Here is a 12,458-nt window from a genome sequence, read left to right on the forward strand (position 1 = left end):
ATTCTATTTCATTTTACTCATTTAAGATATCGATGTCCATCAAAATTTTAGATTTTTGATATGTAAAGCATGAAACAAAATTCTAATGACACAACGATGAAAATTGAATAAAACAACAATTGAACAAGATAATTTGTAATTACGAATACTCGTTAATTATTCTTTATCTCCTGATATTCCGAAAGAAAGTTACATAATCGAAACATAAAGTAATTACAAGCAATTTGTATTAACGATTATCTGTTATAATATACTCATTCCAAACTAAAATTTTATATAACATTTTACTTTAAAACACAAACTTATTTAAGAATTATAATCTACAAAGGTATACTGTCAAAGACAAAAATCTTCTTTTAACAAAATTTATTTTAGATCAATGAATTAGGTACAACTGAAAAAATGTAAAATACGGGTTATAGTACCTTACTTGTTTTACTAAAATTGTACAAAATGAAAAATATTACAAAAAGACAATTGTTATTATGATAATTGCATTGGTTAATAAAATATTTTTAAAAAATAATTACAAATAATAATTATTACAAATACAAGTAAAAATTATACATTTTTATACAATATTTGTACACGATTTCGTGATATATCTATCCTCAATTTGAAATTAACTAAAAAGAGCGGAAAGAGTACTTTATAATATTATTCAGAAAGTGATACTATCCTAAGTAAATTATAATTTCTGTTAAAAAAGCTGTAAGTTTCAATAAATTCTATTTTTTTTTCTCTTTTAATCTGAATGTACAATATAAAATTTGTATATAATCTTTCTTTCTATATTACAATATATGAATACACATTATTATTTATGATACATATAAATTATCTTAAGTAAATATATATAATATACATTCATATATTATATATAATATGTATATTCAATTAACCCACTGATTTTTAACATATAAACATACAGAGAGCAATCAAACTCTCTTCAATTCTCTCATGTTTAAAATAAATAAACTTTTCTGTATAATCACTGTACATACATTTATATGTGAACAGTTGAGAGCATAAATTTTTAAAGTTTTGCCCAACTGATTACATCTTCAAATGTAATCTGTATGGATCAAGAATCACATAGCAGTTTTGGCCATATACATATTTAGATTGTAGAAATATACTTGAACTGTCTTAAAAAATGTCTATATTACTTGAATTCAACACTGATTTGAATTCATCATCTAACAGTAAATAGTGGAATATATTTCGAGTGATGTAATATGGTAATGTTTAAATCACAGCCTTCGCTGACGATAACGTTGTGTTAAAGAAATCAAAAATTGCGCTATGAACGGCCATACGATTAAGATAGTGAATAATCTTGGTGAACACTCTGGTAAAGGCCACCATTTTGGATATGAAGTTGCTGCAGGCTGCTTCTACAAAAATGATATACCATTGAAAGAAATAGAAATATGATAAAAATGTCGTTTTATTGTATTTACACATACTATTGAAGGCGCCAATGCCTGTAATGTTTGACCTTCTAAACTGCGCACTCTGGCCGTTATTCTGTCTAAATCTCTTTGTAAGTTTTGCATAGTTATAGCTATTTGATTGAAAAATTCGTCGTTAGATTTTTCATCTTTTTTAACACGTTGTTTACTTTTTTCTTGCTTATTTTCTGTTAGTGGTTCTGTATAGCCATTTGTATTAGTGTATCCATTAATTAATTCTGAAGAGTTCTCTCTTTGAGCAACTAACTCATTAACTTTATCAGTAGAAACATTTAAACCATTAACCATTTTTTGAGTAACATTAGTGGTTTTTGTTATATCTTTTGGTATTCGTTCCGGAGCTGACTATGAATAAGAAGAAATAATTTCAGTTATAAGTTGGAAATAAAAGTATGTCCAATACTGTGTACCGTTTATAATACCAGTAGCTTACTTCAACAGTATCTATAAATTCGTCTTCACCGTCGGTATCTAGTGGACTTGCACTATGGCTAGTAGCTGGGCTGGTTTCTAAACTACTTGCAATATGCCGAGTCATGTTACAACCTCTATGTGGTGATGTTTCTCTTGATGCTGTAGAAGAAAAGCTTATTAATAGAATTAATTTGTTTTAAACTTCTCCATTCTTTAATTGTTAGCATCAAATATGTTCATTGTTAATAAATTGTCAGATCAACAAATGAAAAATAAAATATATATTTACAAATACAAACCTAGGGGAGAACCAGATAATGGCATTCCAGGTTGTGAGCGCATACGTTCTAACACAGGACCAAGAAGTAATTCTAAATCTTCAGGTGGGACACTTTCACAAAATGAATCTAAACTGTCTAGAAAATTAGCCACTTTGTCTGTATAAGACATTGTTTCTACAATCTATTAAATTATAAATAAGCATTAAATTACTATTACTTTATGACATTCAATAAAATTATAATAGTTTCTACAATCAACCTTTTTTAATTCTTCTACATAGTTATTCATAGCTTCTGTTCTACTCATATTGCCCAAGCGTGTCCAAGCTTCCCATTTTGCTTTTTTAACCACTTCCCAGAATGCTGGCTTTGGTTGTTGACATGATCCCTCTGTTGCTTGTTTGTAATATGCATAAAAACGTAGCATAACTTCATTGCTAGGTTGATATGCACCTGAAACATAATACATTATCAACAATATGATTATTAATATAACTTTATTAGCCTATAATTTAAGTTTCATATAAAATTATAACATTCATACTTTCTGCATTTAATGCAAAAAGGTTTGTTTTTTCATTGTTATTCAAATTAATTGCAAGGTCAATGACTTGATAACATTTTTATTGTATGACCTTTGGTCAAAAAATTAAGATATAATGTGCAAATGTACTCATGAATTAATTATCATTAATCATAAAAAAATATAGAGATATTAAATAAATTCTTGTAACATTATACATTATTAAGTTCAATTAATAAAGGATTAAATATTTAATTTTTAAAATAAATATTTACTACTTTTTTAACATAAAATTTGTCACTAATAAATGAACAAATTTGATGATACAGCTTTGGAGAATTATAAGTATATTTGTAATTTATTCCTGAAGGATATTTCAGTTTCAAACATAAACTGCAATTTATCCATTCTACTCTGTTAGAAAGTGAAATGAGAACACTCACACATGCACTTGTAATAAATGGAAAGTATATATACATATTTATGAATTTAATCATAAATATTTATGATTTAATGATAAAAATGTAGGTTCGAGATAATATCAAAATCTAATCTTGTACTTGCATAAAAGCAAAGAAAATTTCTTTTTTACAAAGCTTATATTTATAAATTATGTGCAAAAAAAGGATTCAAATTTATTCTTTTAACAATTATAAAAATTTATGTGACATACTTAATGCAATTTTTACCACTAAATAAATGTAAACATACTGTTTGTTATATAATGTAAATCACATACAAATAAAAAACGCTTATTATTATTCTATTTTGTATCTAATTAAAAATACTCGGGAGTATAAAATTAACGAGAACACACTTCAATAATTCTGAAATTTAATATATTAGAACATTATTAATAATCTGAATACATCGAAGAACGGTATGAAACAATGTTTTCGTTTTCAGTCTCATCAAAATAGATATGTAAATACTTTATATGATTGCACGAACTTTGTACGACTCCTTCACGTTTTCGCATAAAAACTAAATCTCATAAATGTATTTGCTGCTAATTAAAAAAACCAGTTTAACAAGTACAACTGAAAAAAATGCTGAGAAAGAAAAAAAGAGTATAACATATAACAAGTTTCATATCAATGTCATAAAACGCTTTGCATTAAATATAATAAAACAATTATGTACGAGACGATGATACGATTAAGTACATCACTTAAAAGCATCGACAACTCGAAGAATGATATTAATTATCATAATTCATTTTGAATGTCTTAGAAAATTTACCATTCTTTGGTAAATTCCTGATCACATTAACAGCCGCCTGAAACTGTTCTTCCGTCGTCATGGCAAGATCCGCAGTCTTTGAACGGATAGATATTCACACTCACTTTGTTATAACCTTATTTTTTTGTTAATTATTGACCACCTTTCAATGACTCGAAGTATTTGTTTTCGATGTAAAAAGCTAAAAAACTAACTTGATGTTCTTTAAATTAAATGAACAATTAAGTTAAAAACGAAGCATACAACGAATGACAGATCACCGATTGATGACTGGCGATCGTCCGGTGATCATATACGCATGATGGCGCATGCGCGTTAAATGATCGTCGACCAAAGTTTAACCCCTTCCTTTTCGCTGTTTGCCACTGCCAATCGTCACTACTAGACCACCACCAATGTACCAATTGCCTTTGGGATGTCATGAAGATAGGTTGTGTGTGATTTTCCAACGTGGTGACATCAAAGTAACGTGTAAAATATCCTAAAAGTCCTTACTTTCACTTAACTTTGCATAACTTTTAAACCAGTGAATCGTCTTAAAAACTTACATTTTTGGATTCTACACATTGGAAAGTAAAAGATCCAGAAAGAAGGCAATAATATTTTGTCACCTATAGTAAAGTTCATCCCCTAATAATAAATTTTCACTGTAGAGATAAATTGCCATAAAACAAATTGTTTAAATAATTTATAAAATAAGTTATTTATTTGTAATGTGCATGATAATTTCAGATTTAGATGTTAGTTCTCACCTATCTTTAATTAATAAGAATTTCTCTTTTTTCATATATGTATTTCTTATCAATTGCAAATAAAGTAAATATTTGTATTTGAATATTTCTTGAAATGGTTTTGTTTACCTTTAAGTATATTAATCTGTAGATGCTACAAACATCAATGCTAAAACACACGTATTTACTACTATAACTAGAATTATACCTAAGTGTAGAGTAATAATAAATTAATAGTGGATTGTTGTATAAATATATTATATATAATTATGTGCAAATGGAGACATAAAAATATATGTTTGTAGTATATGTAATAAATTTTGCTAGTAAATACATAAAACATTTATTGCTATAAAATTGTTAGAAAAATGTATCACTAACATAGAATAAAGCTATTTTACAGTATAAGAATAAATTAAAACTAAATACATTTCTGTTTATCTTTTAAAAAGATAAGTCTACATAAGTGCTCATTTCTCTACAGATATATTACATATTATCCATTTTATATACACATAATGAAACTATTCATATGTGTATGAATGTATGCTATTATATTTTATGTAGTTATCAGAATAGGATTATAGGATTATACAATATATAAATATCCAAGAAGTATTGAATAATGTATAGGTGGTGCAATAAATACAAATACAAATACAAATATATAAATGGATACCATGTTTCATATACAACTATTGTCTTAAATATAACACAAACTTTTAAAGTTCCCATAAAAAATCAACAATTAAAAATGTATACAATGATCTTTTGCAAACATTTAATTTTATTACTATGTAACAAAAAATAATATTCTTTTTGGCTATTATATCTTTTTACATTATATATTTTATATTTTTATAAATTAGTAAATTGCTTTGTAATTTTAAAATAAAAAATTACAATTTTATATGCTTATTAGACCAAAATACCTTGTACTTTAAAGTGTTTAAAAAATCTAGAAACTCTATAATTTGATTCTTAGCAACTTCTTTATATCAATAAGTACTGTAGAAAAAAATATACAAATCATGCTTTTAATATTTGTATGTTTAAATAAAAACCAATATTGTTAATCTGTTTAGGATAAAGACCTTTTTCACTGAAGCTGAACATGTAAGGATACCACTTTGTCTTTACTAAATAGTTCCATTTCCATTAGATACACAAAGAATTCTACTAAATACTGGCAACATTTCTATGTTGTTTAAATGTTGTCTAGAGGAAGTACGGTAATTATATTAAGAAAAATATATATCATTATTTGGTAATTATATTAATGAAAACATATATCATTATTTGGTAATTATATTAATAAAAACATATATCATTGTTATCTTGAAGTATCCTTATATTAACATTAGGTACTTTATCTGCTATTTGTAGTACAAGGTACTAATAATGTATGATCATACAGAGGTTCTTCCTACAGGATAACTAACAGTATTTGTAGAATTGAGGCAGAACATTGTTCTCTACAAGAATTATAATCTAACAAATAATCAGTATCATTAACTAAATTGTGAACAATATATACCATCGAATATGTAAAAACAAGAATTATTATTAATTATATTATAATTAAGAAATATTCATTTTGTATTTATTTTTTGTATTTCAAAATGTTTTGCAGATTCTGACAAACCAAATATATTTTCTACTGTACATACGTTGACAAAGGAAAAATCGGTACTTTTAACTATTTGAGTCGCAAGTCCTGTTCTCTCACTATGTTGTAGGCATAATAGCCCACTGTAGAGGGACATATACATAAAACAGACAATCACAGCGTGGAGGTTGTAGATAAATACGTTTGGGTTAATATTTATTTTCCGACCGCCGTCAGGCATTACGTTAATACGAGCTAATTTATGGTAAATTTAACTACAGCTAGGGATAGTATGGTAAAATAGAATTAAATTGGCGGCCAGCAAAGGATTAAGGTCACTTCTATGATGATATATTCGTCGATCCTCTGCACAACTTTTTGTGGCGACGTTTTTTTGCATCATAATAACATGGATTCGTTGACGAAGCGATCCAGAGACAATACATTTTTGAACAAGGTAAGCGGATGCTGAGAACATGTGAATGTTGATCTGTGCGGGCCAATCAGATGATGGATAGAAGCAATATGGCATCAAAATACAATGAGGTTTCACCAGAAGTTTTACATAGCCACTGCAATAATTATAACTTTTGAACCAGTAGACTTTTCGCCTGAAAACTTGCATTGTCGGAACCTATATATAGAAAGCTATAAGATTGCAAAGAAGTGTCAATAATTTATTGGTCTCTGAAGTAAATTTTAATCTCTATATAAATGAATATTGAGAAATTTATATTTTATACATGAATTTATCGTAAAGAATATCTGTTTTTAAGCAAACTCGTAATTTTTACAGTTAATCAATATATGTTCTGTGAAAGGTATCATTCGTATTTTATTTTATAGATTGAACTTTCCTAAGGTATAGAAATGGTTTCAATCAGTCACGGCCGCGTCCGCGACCGTGGATGGGCTGTAAATAATAAGAACTCATTACCAAAACCAGGAGGATCGTTATATGCTGATGATACGATTTATACGAATCTTCTTAATCTTATAAACCTTGTGGATAATGAAAACTTAACACAAATAATTGAAAATATTGCGAAACTGATTAATGGGAATAAGGAAAACCTAAAGTAATATTGCAAGATAGAATGTTTTGTTAATTAAAATGATCAAGTAACATAAATTACTTTAATTATATATATATATATATATATATATATCTGCAAAGTATTTATTTAAAGTAATTTATGTTACTTGATCATTTTAATTTTAAATGGTTGCAGGGAGATACACAAAAAACTTTACTCATATGCATTAGACAATACTGACTTTGTGATAAAATTGCTACTTGTATGCGATAATTCTAATATTAAAAATATATGTGATTCCAAAGGTGGAACGTTAAAGCGGTATTTAGTGAACCAACTTCAGGAAGATTATGAAAGTAGGTATTACTACGCATATTTTAAATTAAAAGCTTGTAAAGGTTAAATTATATGTTTCCTAATGTCATTTTTAATTTGTAGGGAGAAAAGATTTGAAGCAAGAAAATGCAGCTCAATTTTATAACCGTGTTATCTTATTTTCTAAATGCTTAAGTTATATTCGACGTTCAACAAATGGCGTGTATCGTTTATTTCATTATGCAGTTATAGATTATTTGGGAATGCTGCTAGAAACAGCTTCACCGGATGATGTCCAATTTTTTACAGAACAAGTATGTATTTAGTCTATTGTTTTAATATTTTATCCTTTACTTTTATATTTCTATTTAATGGTTTAATTATTATGATATTATGTTTTTAGCTTATTGTACATGGAGAAGTCCTCAATACCATTTGTCGCAACAAACTGAAAGATTTAATGATCATTGCAAGACAAGTCTTACTCAAAGAAGATCTACCTCTCACGTCTCAACAATTTTTATTGTATGCAGTAGATTTAGAGAATAGGAATTTTCGTCAATTGCCTACAAATTTGCGGAAATTTTATATGTCGCAATTGGGTGAAAATTTTATAAACAAGGATAAATATATTGTTGATTTCCTAAAAATATGAATTTAAAAGATGATAATTGCAAATGAGAATTTTATTCAAGGAAATATTGGCCTTGACTTCGGAGGACAATTTTAGTCATGTGATACAATATTTATTAAAAATATAAATATGATGATTAATTTTAGAGCATCATTCTTCAACAAACAAATTAGAAAAGCAGAAGCTTTAGTCTACGTCTGCAAATATTTTTTTCATTTCAAGTAAATAATAGAAATCTTTTATCATAATTGGTGTCTATGTGTCCCCCTACGTGAATGAACACAGCGCACGAAGCACTCGTACGGAAATAATTTTGATAAAAAGCAGGATTCCAGTAAAACCAAGCTTAACGGTGACGATTCTTGAATTCTCTACGGTTGTAGGTGGTTTCATATGTATGTTTCTAGATGACAAATTGGGTAGAAAATAGCTTGATGTGCTTACCGATAGTCGCGCTATTAACTTTTAATCTCTGTGTTTTATGGGTTACAATGACACTCCAATCATCCTTTTTTCTTCATTCTGATCACATTTTTGGGTGAAATGTTTACTGCAAATATGAAAAATATGATTTCATTATTTGTAAGTTCGCGTAACGCTTTGCTTCCTTTCGCGATTGCAAAATCTTATCACCCTCTCTTAGATTTTCTTAAATATAATGGGTGAAAAATTTGTGTATCTATCGAATTCATACTATTTGCATGTTATTTCCGGCAAACAGAAATTCAACGATCGATAAAAATGCGATAGTGCATTGAACTTTTTTCAATTTCACAACAGCTTTACTTTGCCTAGGAAGAAAAGATTGTTGTAAGGTGAATAAATCTCATAAAACTATGACTTATTTTATGTATAAAACGTAAATTAGTTATAAGCTACTGTGTAGTTACTTTAAGATTCATTCATCCTTTGTAATTATTCATTCTATTATTTCATTATGTATTTTCATCGTGTTTAAAAAAGCTAGTATTCGTATTTTACGTATTAACTATTTTATCTTTCGTACGTCAATAAAATAAAGTCTCATTTTTTAATGATACCAGAGAGACGTGCAAATACAGACTACCTTTTTCATACTAACTCTCCTAAACAATCTATTACCATTCAACGTATGCTACCTATGATTAAAGTTTCAACGTCGGAAGAAAATTGTATCAACTTACATGTCGTTCCTACTACTTACGGCATCAATTATTAATCAGATCATAAATCGAAAATAGACGAAATGAAAAGGAATATATACGAAATGACATCAATAGAAGGAATGCTTTATTTTCTCTTCGGAATTACAAAGCTCCGTCTCTGATATAACAGTTCTTATCTTGATAACATTAGTATTGAAAATACTTCGGCTGAAGAGGGAAAGCGAATAAAACCTTATGTTTTAGTATTTAACCTATAATATTGGCATAAAGAATTCCCTATTGGGGAACTTTATTAAGACATATACGAGAAAGGGTTTTAGTCGTAGACGTATCCAATTTCATATGTGCAGAGAAGATGAAAGAACTATCAAATACATTCGATTATTACATACTACCGAACAAAATCCTTTGTAGTATAATTGGAATGTGGCCCATCGAACAGAAAAGTTCGACGTGTAGCAAAATATTTTCATATGTCCGTTTAATATTTACACTAATATCACTCATTAGTCTTTTTGTGCCCGAAATTATGTTGATAGTAGTGAATTGGGGGGACATAGAGATTCTAGCAGGTAAGTCTCAGTAAAATCGACTTATATCTGATATCTTTTGAGCGACCTTCTATTTTCTGGGAGAATAATAAATTAAATCCCTTCTTGAATTAGGGGCAGGAAGCCTTGTAACCACGCTCGGACAAACGTTGTTCAAAATGTTTTACCTAATAGCAAGAAGAGAAAGATCGTATATGCTTTACCACGAAATAAAAAGTTTGTGGGATACTGCCAACGATTCGAAAGAAATACAATCTTACATACAGTTCGCTTATTGGGCACGTATTTGTACGATAGTTTTTTATTCATCCTGCGTGTGCAATGTGATCACTTTTTCCAGCGCTGCAGTTGTTGATTGTTTTAGATTTGACTACAATGCCAATAATACAAATAACAATCGACATTTACCTTTTATCGTCTGGTAAAGATAATATTTTCTACTTCGATTTTCTTCGTCGTTGATCACAAAGCGAAACTAATAGAAATATATTTACTGCAATGTTTAGATCATAAAATATTTGTTATCGATAATGTTTATCTTATTTTATTTAGACCTAAAATTTATTATTCCTCATTTACTATGCTTAATCTCGTTATTAGGTACGGCACAGACATTTCAGCATCTCCCAAGTTCGAAATCGCTTTTATTTGTCAATTTTTATCAGGCGTGTTATCCATCACTTCAATCGCTGGTTTGGATTGCTCATTTATGACCACGATGTTACATGTGTCTGCTCAATTTAAATTAATCAATACCTGGATCAGTAATATAGGAACTGAAATAAATTGCAATCCAAATTACACGCAAAAGATAAAGGTAGATCTAACGAGATGCATTCGCCATCATCAGCGAATAATACAGTAAATATTTTTCTACTTCCAATCCTGTCTTATTTCTGATTTTATTAATAAATCTTTGTAATTAATATTTTCTATCACTATTAAATCGTATCGATTTTTCTTCAATTCGTATATTTGACGATACTACTACTTCTATACAGTGTGGTGAATGAGGCGAATAATTTATTAACACCCATCGTTTTCCTGCAAATCCTTACTAGCGGAATAGAAGTTTGTTTAAGTGGGTATGCAATTCTCGATACCGGGAAAGCAGAAGCCGATCTAGTGAAATTTATATCTTATTTCATTTCCATGGCGGTACACCTCTTATTATGGTGTTGGCCTGGTGAAATCCTCGTTCAAGAAAGCCAAGAAATAGGTCATGCAGTCTATTTCAATGTACCGTGGTACGATTTACCGCCAATTTATCAGCGATACCTCTGCCTTATGATTGTTAGGGCGCAACAATATTCCAGTATTTCAGCATTAACTTTCCAAACGTTGTCTATCCATACATTAACAGCCGTGAGTAATTTGAACGAAGTATTAAACCGTATTGAATTTAAAAATGTAATATCTTTACGTCGAAAAAAGTCAATTCTTACGAGATTAGGAAGTAAAGCAATGAAGATTTAAAAAGTTTTATTTCAGGTATTCAACACAGCTGCATCGTATTTTACCTTATTACAACAGATACAACAAACGTAAACTTCAAAGAGATGAGGAAGGCAATCTATAATTTCGCTCATATTAAAAACAATTCCTATCGAAAATAGTCGGATGTATATCCATAAACGTATAGCATCTTCATACAATTATCCTGTAGTTAATTAAAAGAGTAAATGTTCACTCCTTATCCTACCTAACATTATTTTTCGATTGAATGTAGATTTTTTTTTTATTTAACCAGTGTAATCTCCATCGTTATTTACATTACATAAAGTTTACATACATAGACTTGGCCATAATATTCATATCTTGTTATGGATCTAGATCAATAGGTTGAAGCTTTTCAGGAACAAGTGTGTGACTATGCAAATTGTTATTGTGGGATTATGTCGCATTACATTACATGATAATGGCAGACAGTAATTCAATTTCTGGAGTTTTATAATCAAGCTTTGTTCCAGTTTGTGGAATATTGGCATTGCAACAATAGATGATTTATGTCCTGCCTCTCATAACCACATTGACACAGGGTCACTTATTATACCTTCTCGGTCTAATTAGAAGGCCAGGTTGTAATAGCTTGACCAGTATTGTTGATTGTCTTTGTAATTTCTTGTTTTAGATTTTTCCCCAATATACCATCGTTTGGACTTTTAGTTCTGAAAATGTGGAAGGTAATTGAGATTCCTTTGGTTATACCTTGCTTGATGATGATGTCATACATGTTTCAAGTTGCTATCTGATTCGCCTTTTCTTTTAGGTTCGTAATGGAAATTTTGGAGGGATTCATCGGTTCATTTAGAGAGATTCATTGACTTGGGTGCAAGTTTTTCCAGTATTCTATTTTCAGCATTCATAATTTAGGATTGAACGCGTGAGACTCTTTTATGTTATTGTGAGCACCTTTTTTATATTTAGTCAATTTCGTACGTCGATAAAACAAAACCTTATTTTTTGGATGGCGATATGAGAGATATGTGAAAATACAGACT

The 12,458-nt window shown here is 28.9% G+C and overlaps 3 protein-coding genes across 7 annotated transcripts; 2 read left to right on the plus strand and 1 right to left on the minus strand.

The window, feature by feature from the left end:
* Positions 1-351: 351 nt before the first annotated feature.
* LOC139992966 (acyl-CoA-binding domain-containing protein 4) lies at positions 352-4,195 on the minus strand. The gene is made up of 6 exons (XM_072014301.1): positions 3,936-4,195; positions 2,430-2,623; positions 2,189-2,351; positions 1,909-2,048; positions 1,470-1,820; positions 352-1,397 (listed from the first exon to the last, which is right to left on the minus strand). The coding sequence occupies exons 1-6, from the start codon at positions 3,994-3,996 to the stop codon at positions 1,254-1,256; spliced, it is 1,053 nt and encodes a 350-aa protein (XP_071870402.1). The 5' UTR covers positions 3,997-4,195; the 3' UTR covers positions 352-1,253.
* A 156-nt stretch (positions 4,196-4,351) lies between these two features.
* Positions 4,352-8,290, plus strand: LOC139992967 (uncharacterized). 3 transcript variants are annotated; one of them, XM_072014303.1, is made up of 7 exons: positions 4,352-4,461; positions 6,300-6,462; positions 6,557-6,732; positions 7,122-7,354; positions 7,508-7,668; positions 7,751-7,941; positions 8,031-8,290. In XM_072014303.1, exons 4-7 carry the CDS (start codon positions 7,146-7,148, stop codon positions 8,280-8,282), a joined length of 813 nt encoding a protein of 270 aa, XP_071870404.1. In that variant the 5' UTR covers positions 4,352-4,461; positions 6,300-6,462; positions 6,557-6,732; positions 7,122-7,145; the 3' UTR covers positions 8,283-8,290. The 3 variants fall into 3 exon arrangements, with proteins under 3 accessions (XP_071870404.1, XP_071870403.1, XP_071870405.1); XM_072014302.1 differs by lacking the exons at positions 4,352-4,461; positions 6,300-6,462; positions 6,557-6,732 and adding an exon at positions 6,754-6,967; XM_072014304.1 differs by lacking the exons at positions 4,352-4,461; positions 6,300-6,462; positions 6,557-6,732 and having other exon boundaries at positions 7,311-7,397.
* A 141-nt stretch (positions 8,291-8,431) lies between these two features.
* LOC139992964 (odorant receptor 4-like) lies at positions 8,432-12,228 on the plus strand. 3 transcript variants are annotated; one of them, XM_072014298.1, is made up of 5 exons: positions 8,432-9,978; positions 10,072-10,378; positions 10,558-10,818; positions 10,959-11,322; positions 11,449-12,228. In XM_072014298.1, exons 1-5 carry the CDS (start codon positions 9,762-9,764, stop codon positions 11,503-11,505), a joined length of 1,206 nt encoding a protein of 401 aa, XP_071870399.1. In that variant the 5' UTR covers positions 8,432-9,761; the 3' UTR covers positions 11,506-12,228. The 3 variants fall into 3 exon arrangements, with proteins under 3 accessions (XP_071870399.1, XP_071870398.1, XP_071870400.1); XM_072014297.1 differs by having other exon boundaries at positions 10,959-12,228; XM_072014299.1 differs by having other exon boundaries at positions 11,019-12,228.
* The last annotated feature ends 230 nt before the right edge of the window (positions 12,229-12,458 follow it).

The sequence above is a fragment of the Bombus fervidus genome, chromosome 12 (assembly GCF_041682495.2).
Source record: "Bombus fervidus isolate BK054 chromosome 12, iyBomFerv1, whole genome shotgun sequence".
Classification (NCBI taxonomy): Eukaryota; Metazoa; Arthropoda; class Insecta; order Hymenoptera; family Apidae; genus Bombus; species Bombus fervidus.

What these genes read in the sequence shown, in the direction of transcription:
- LOC139992966 (XM_072014301.1), bottom strand. Translation starts at nt 3,996, where the DNA reads ATGACGACGGAAGAACAGTTTCAGGCGGCTGTTAATGTGATCAGGAAT. An exon ending in CAGGAATTTACCAAAGAATG is followed by an intron (nt 2,624 to 3,935) that starts GTAAATTTTCTA and finishes ATTATGTTTCAG; the next exon opens with GTGCATATCAACCTAGCAAT. An exon ending in AGGCATTGGCGCCTTCAATA is followed by an intron (nt 1,398 to 1,469) that starts GTATGTGTAAAT and finishes TCATTTTTGTAG; the next exon opens with AAGCAGCCTGCAGCAACTTC.
- LOC139992964 (XM_072014297.1), top strand. Translation starts at nt 9,762, where the DNA reads ATGAAAGAACTATCAAATACATTCGATTATTACATACTACCGAACAAA. An exon ending in GGACATAGAGATTCTAGCAG is followed by an intron (nt 9,979 to 10,071) that starts GTAAGTCTCAGT and finishes TTCTTGAATTAG; the next exon opens with GGGCAGGAAGCCTTGTAACC. An exon ending in CATTTACCTTTTATCGTCTG is followed by an intron (nt 10,379 to 10,557) that starts GTAAAGATAATA and finishes TCTCGTTATTAG; the next exon opens with GTACGGCACAGACATTTCAG.
- LOC139992967 (XM_072014303.1), top strand. Translation starts at nt 7,146, where the DNA reads ATGGTTTCAATCAGTCACGGCCGCGTCCGCGACCGTGGATGGGCTGTA. An exon ending in GGGAATAAGGAAAACCTAAA is followed by an intron (nt 7,355 to 7,507) that starts GTAATATTGCAA and finishes AAATGGTTGCAG; the next exon opens with GGAGATACACAAAAAACTTT. An exon ending in TCCAATTTTTTACAGAACAA is followed by an intron (nt 7,942 to 8,030) that starts GTATGTATTTAG and finishes TTATGTTTTTAG; the next exon opens with CTTATTGTACATGGAGAAGT.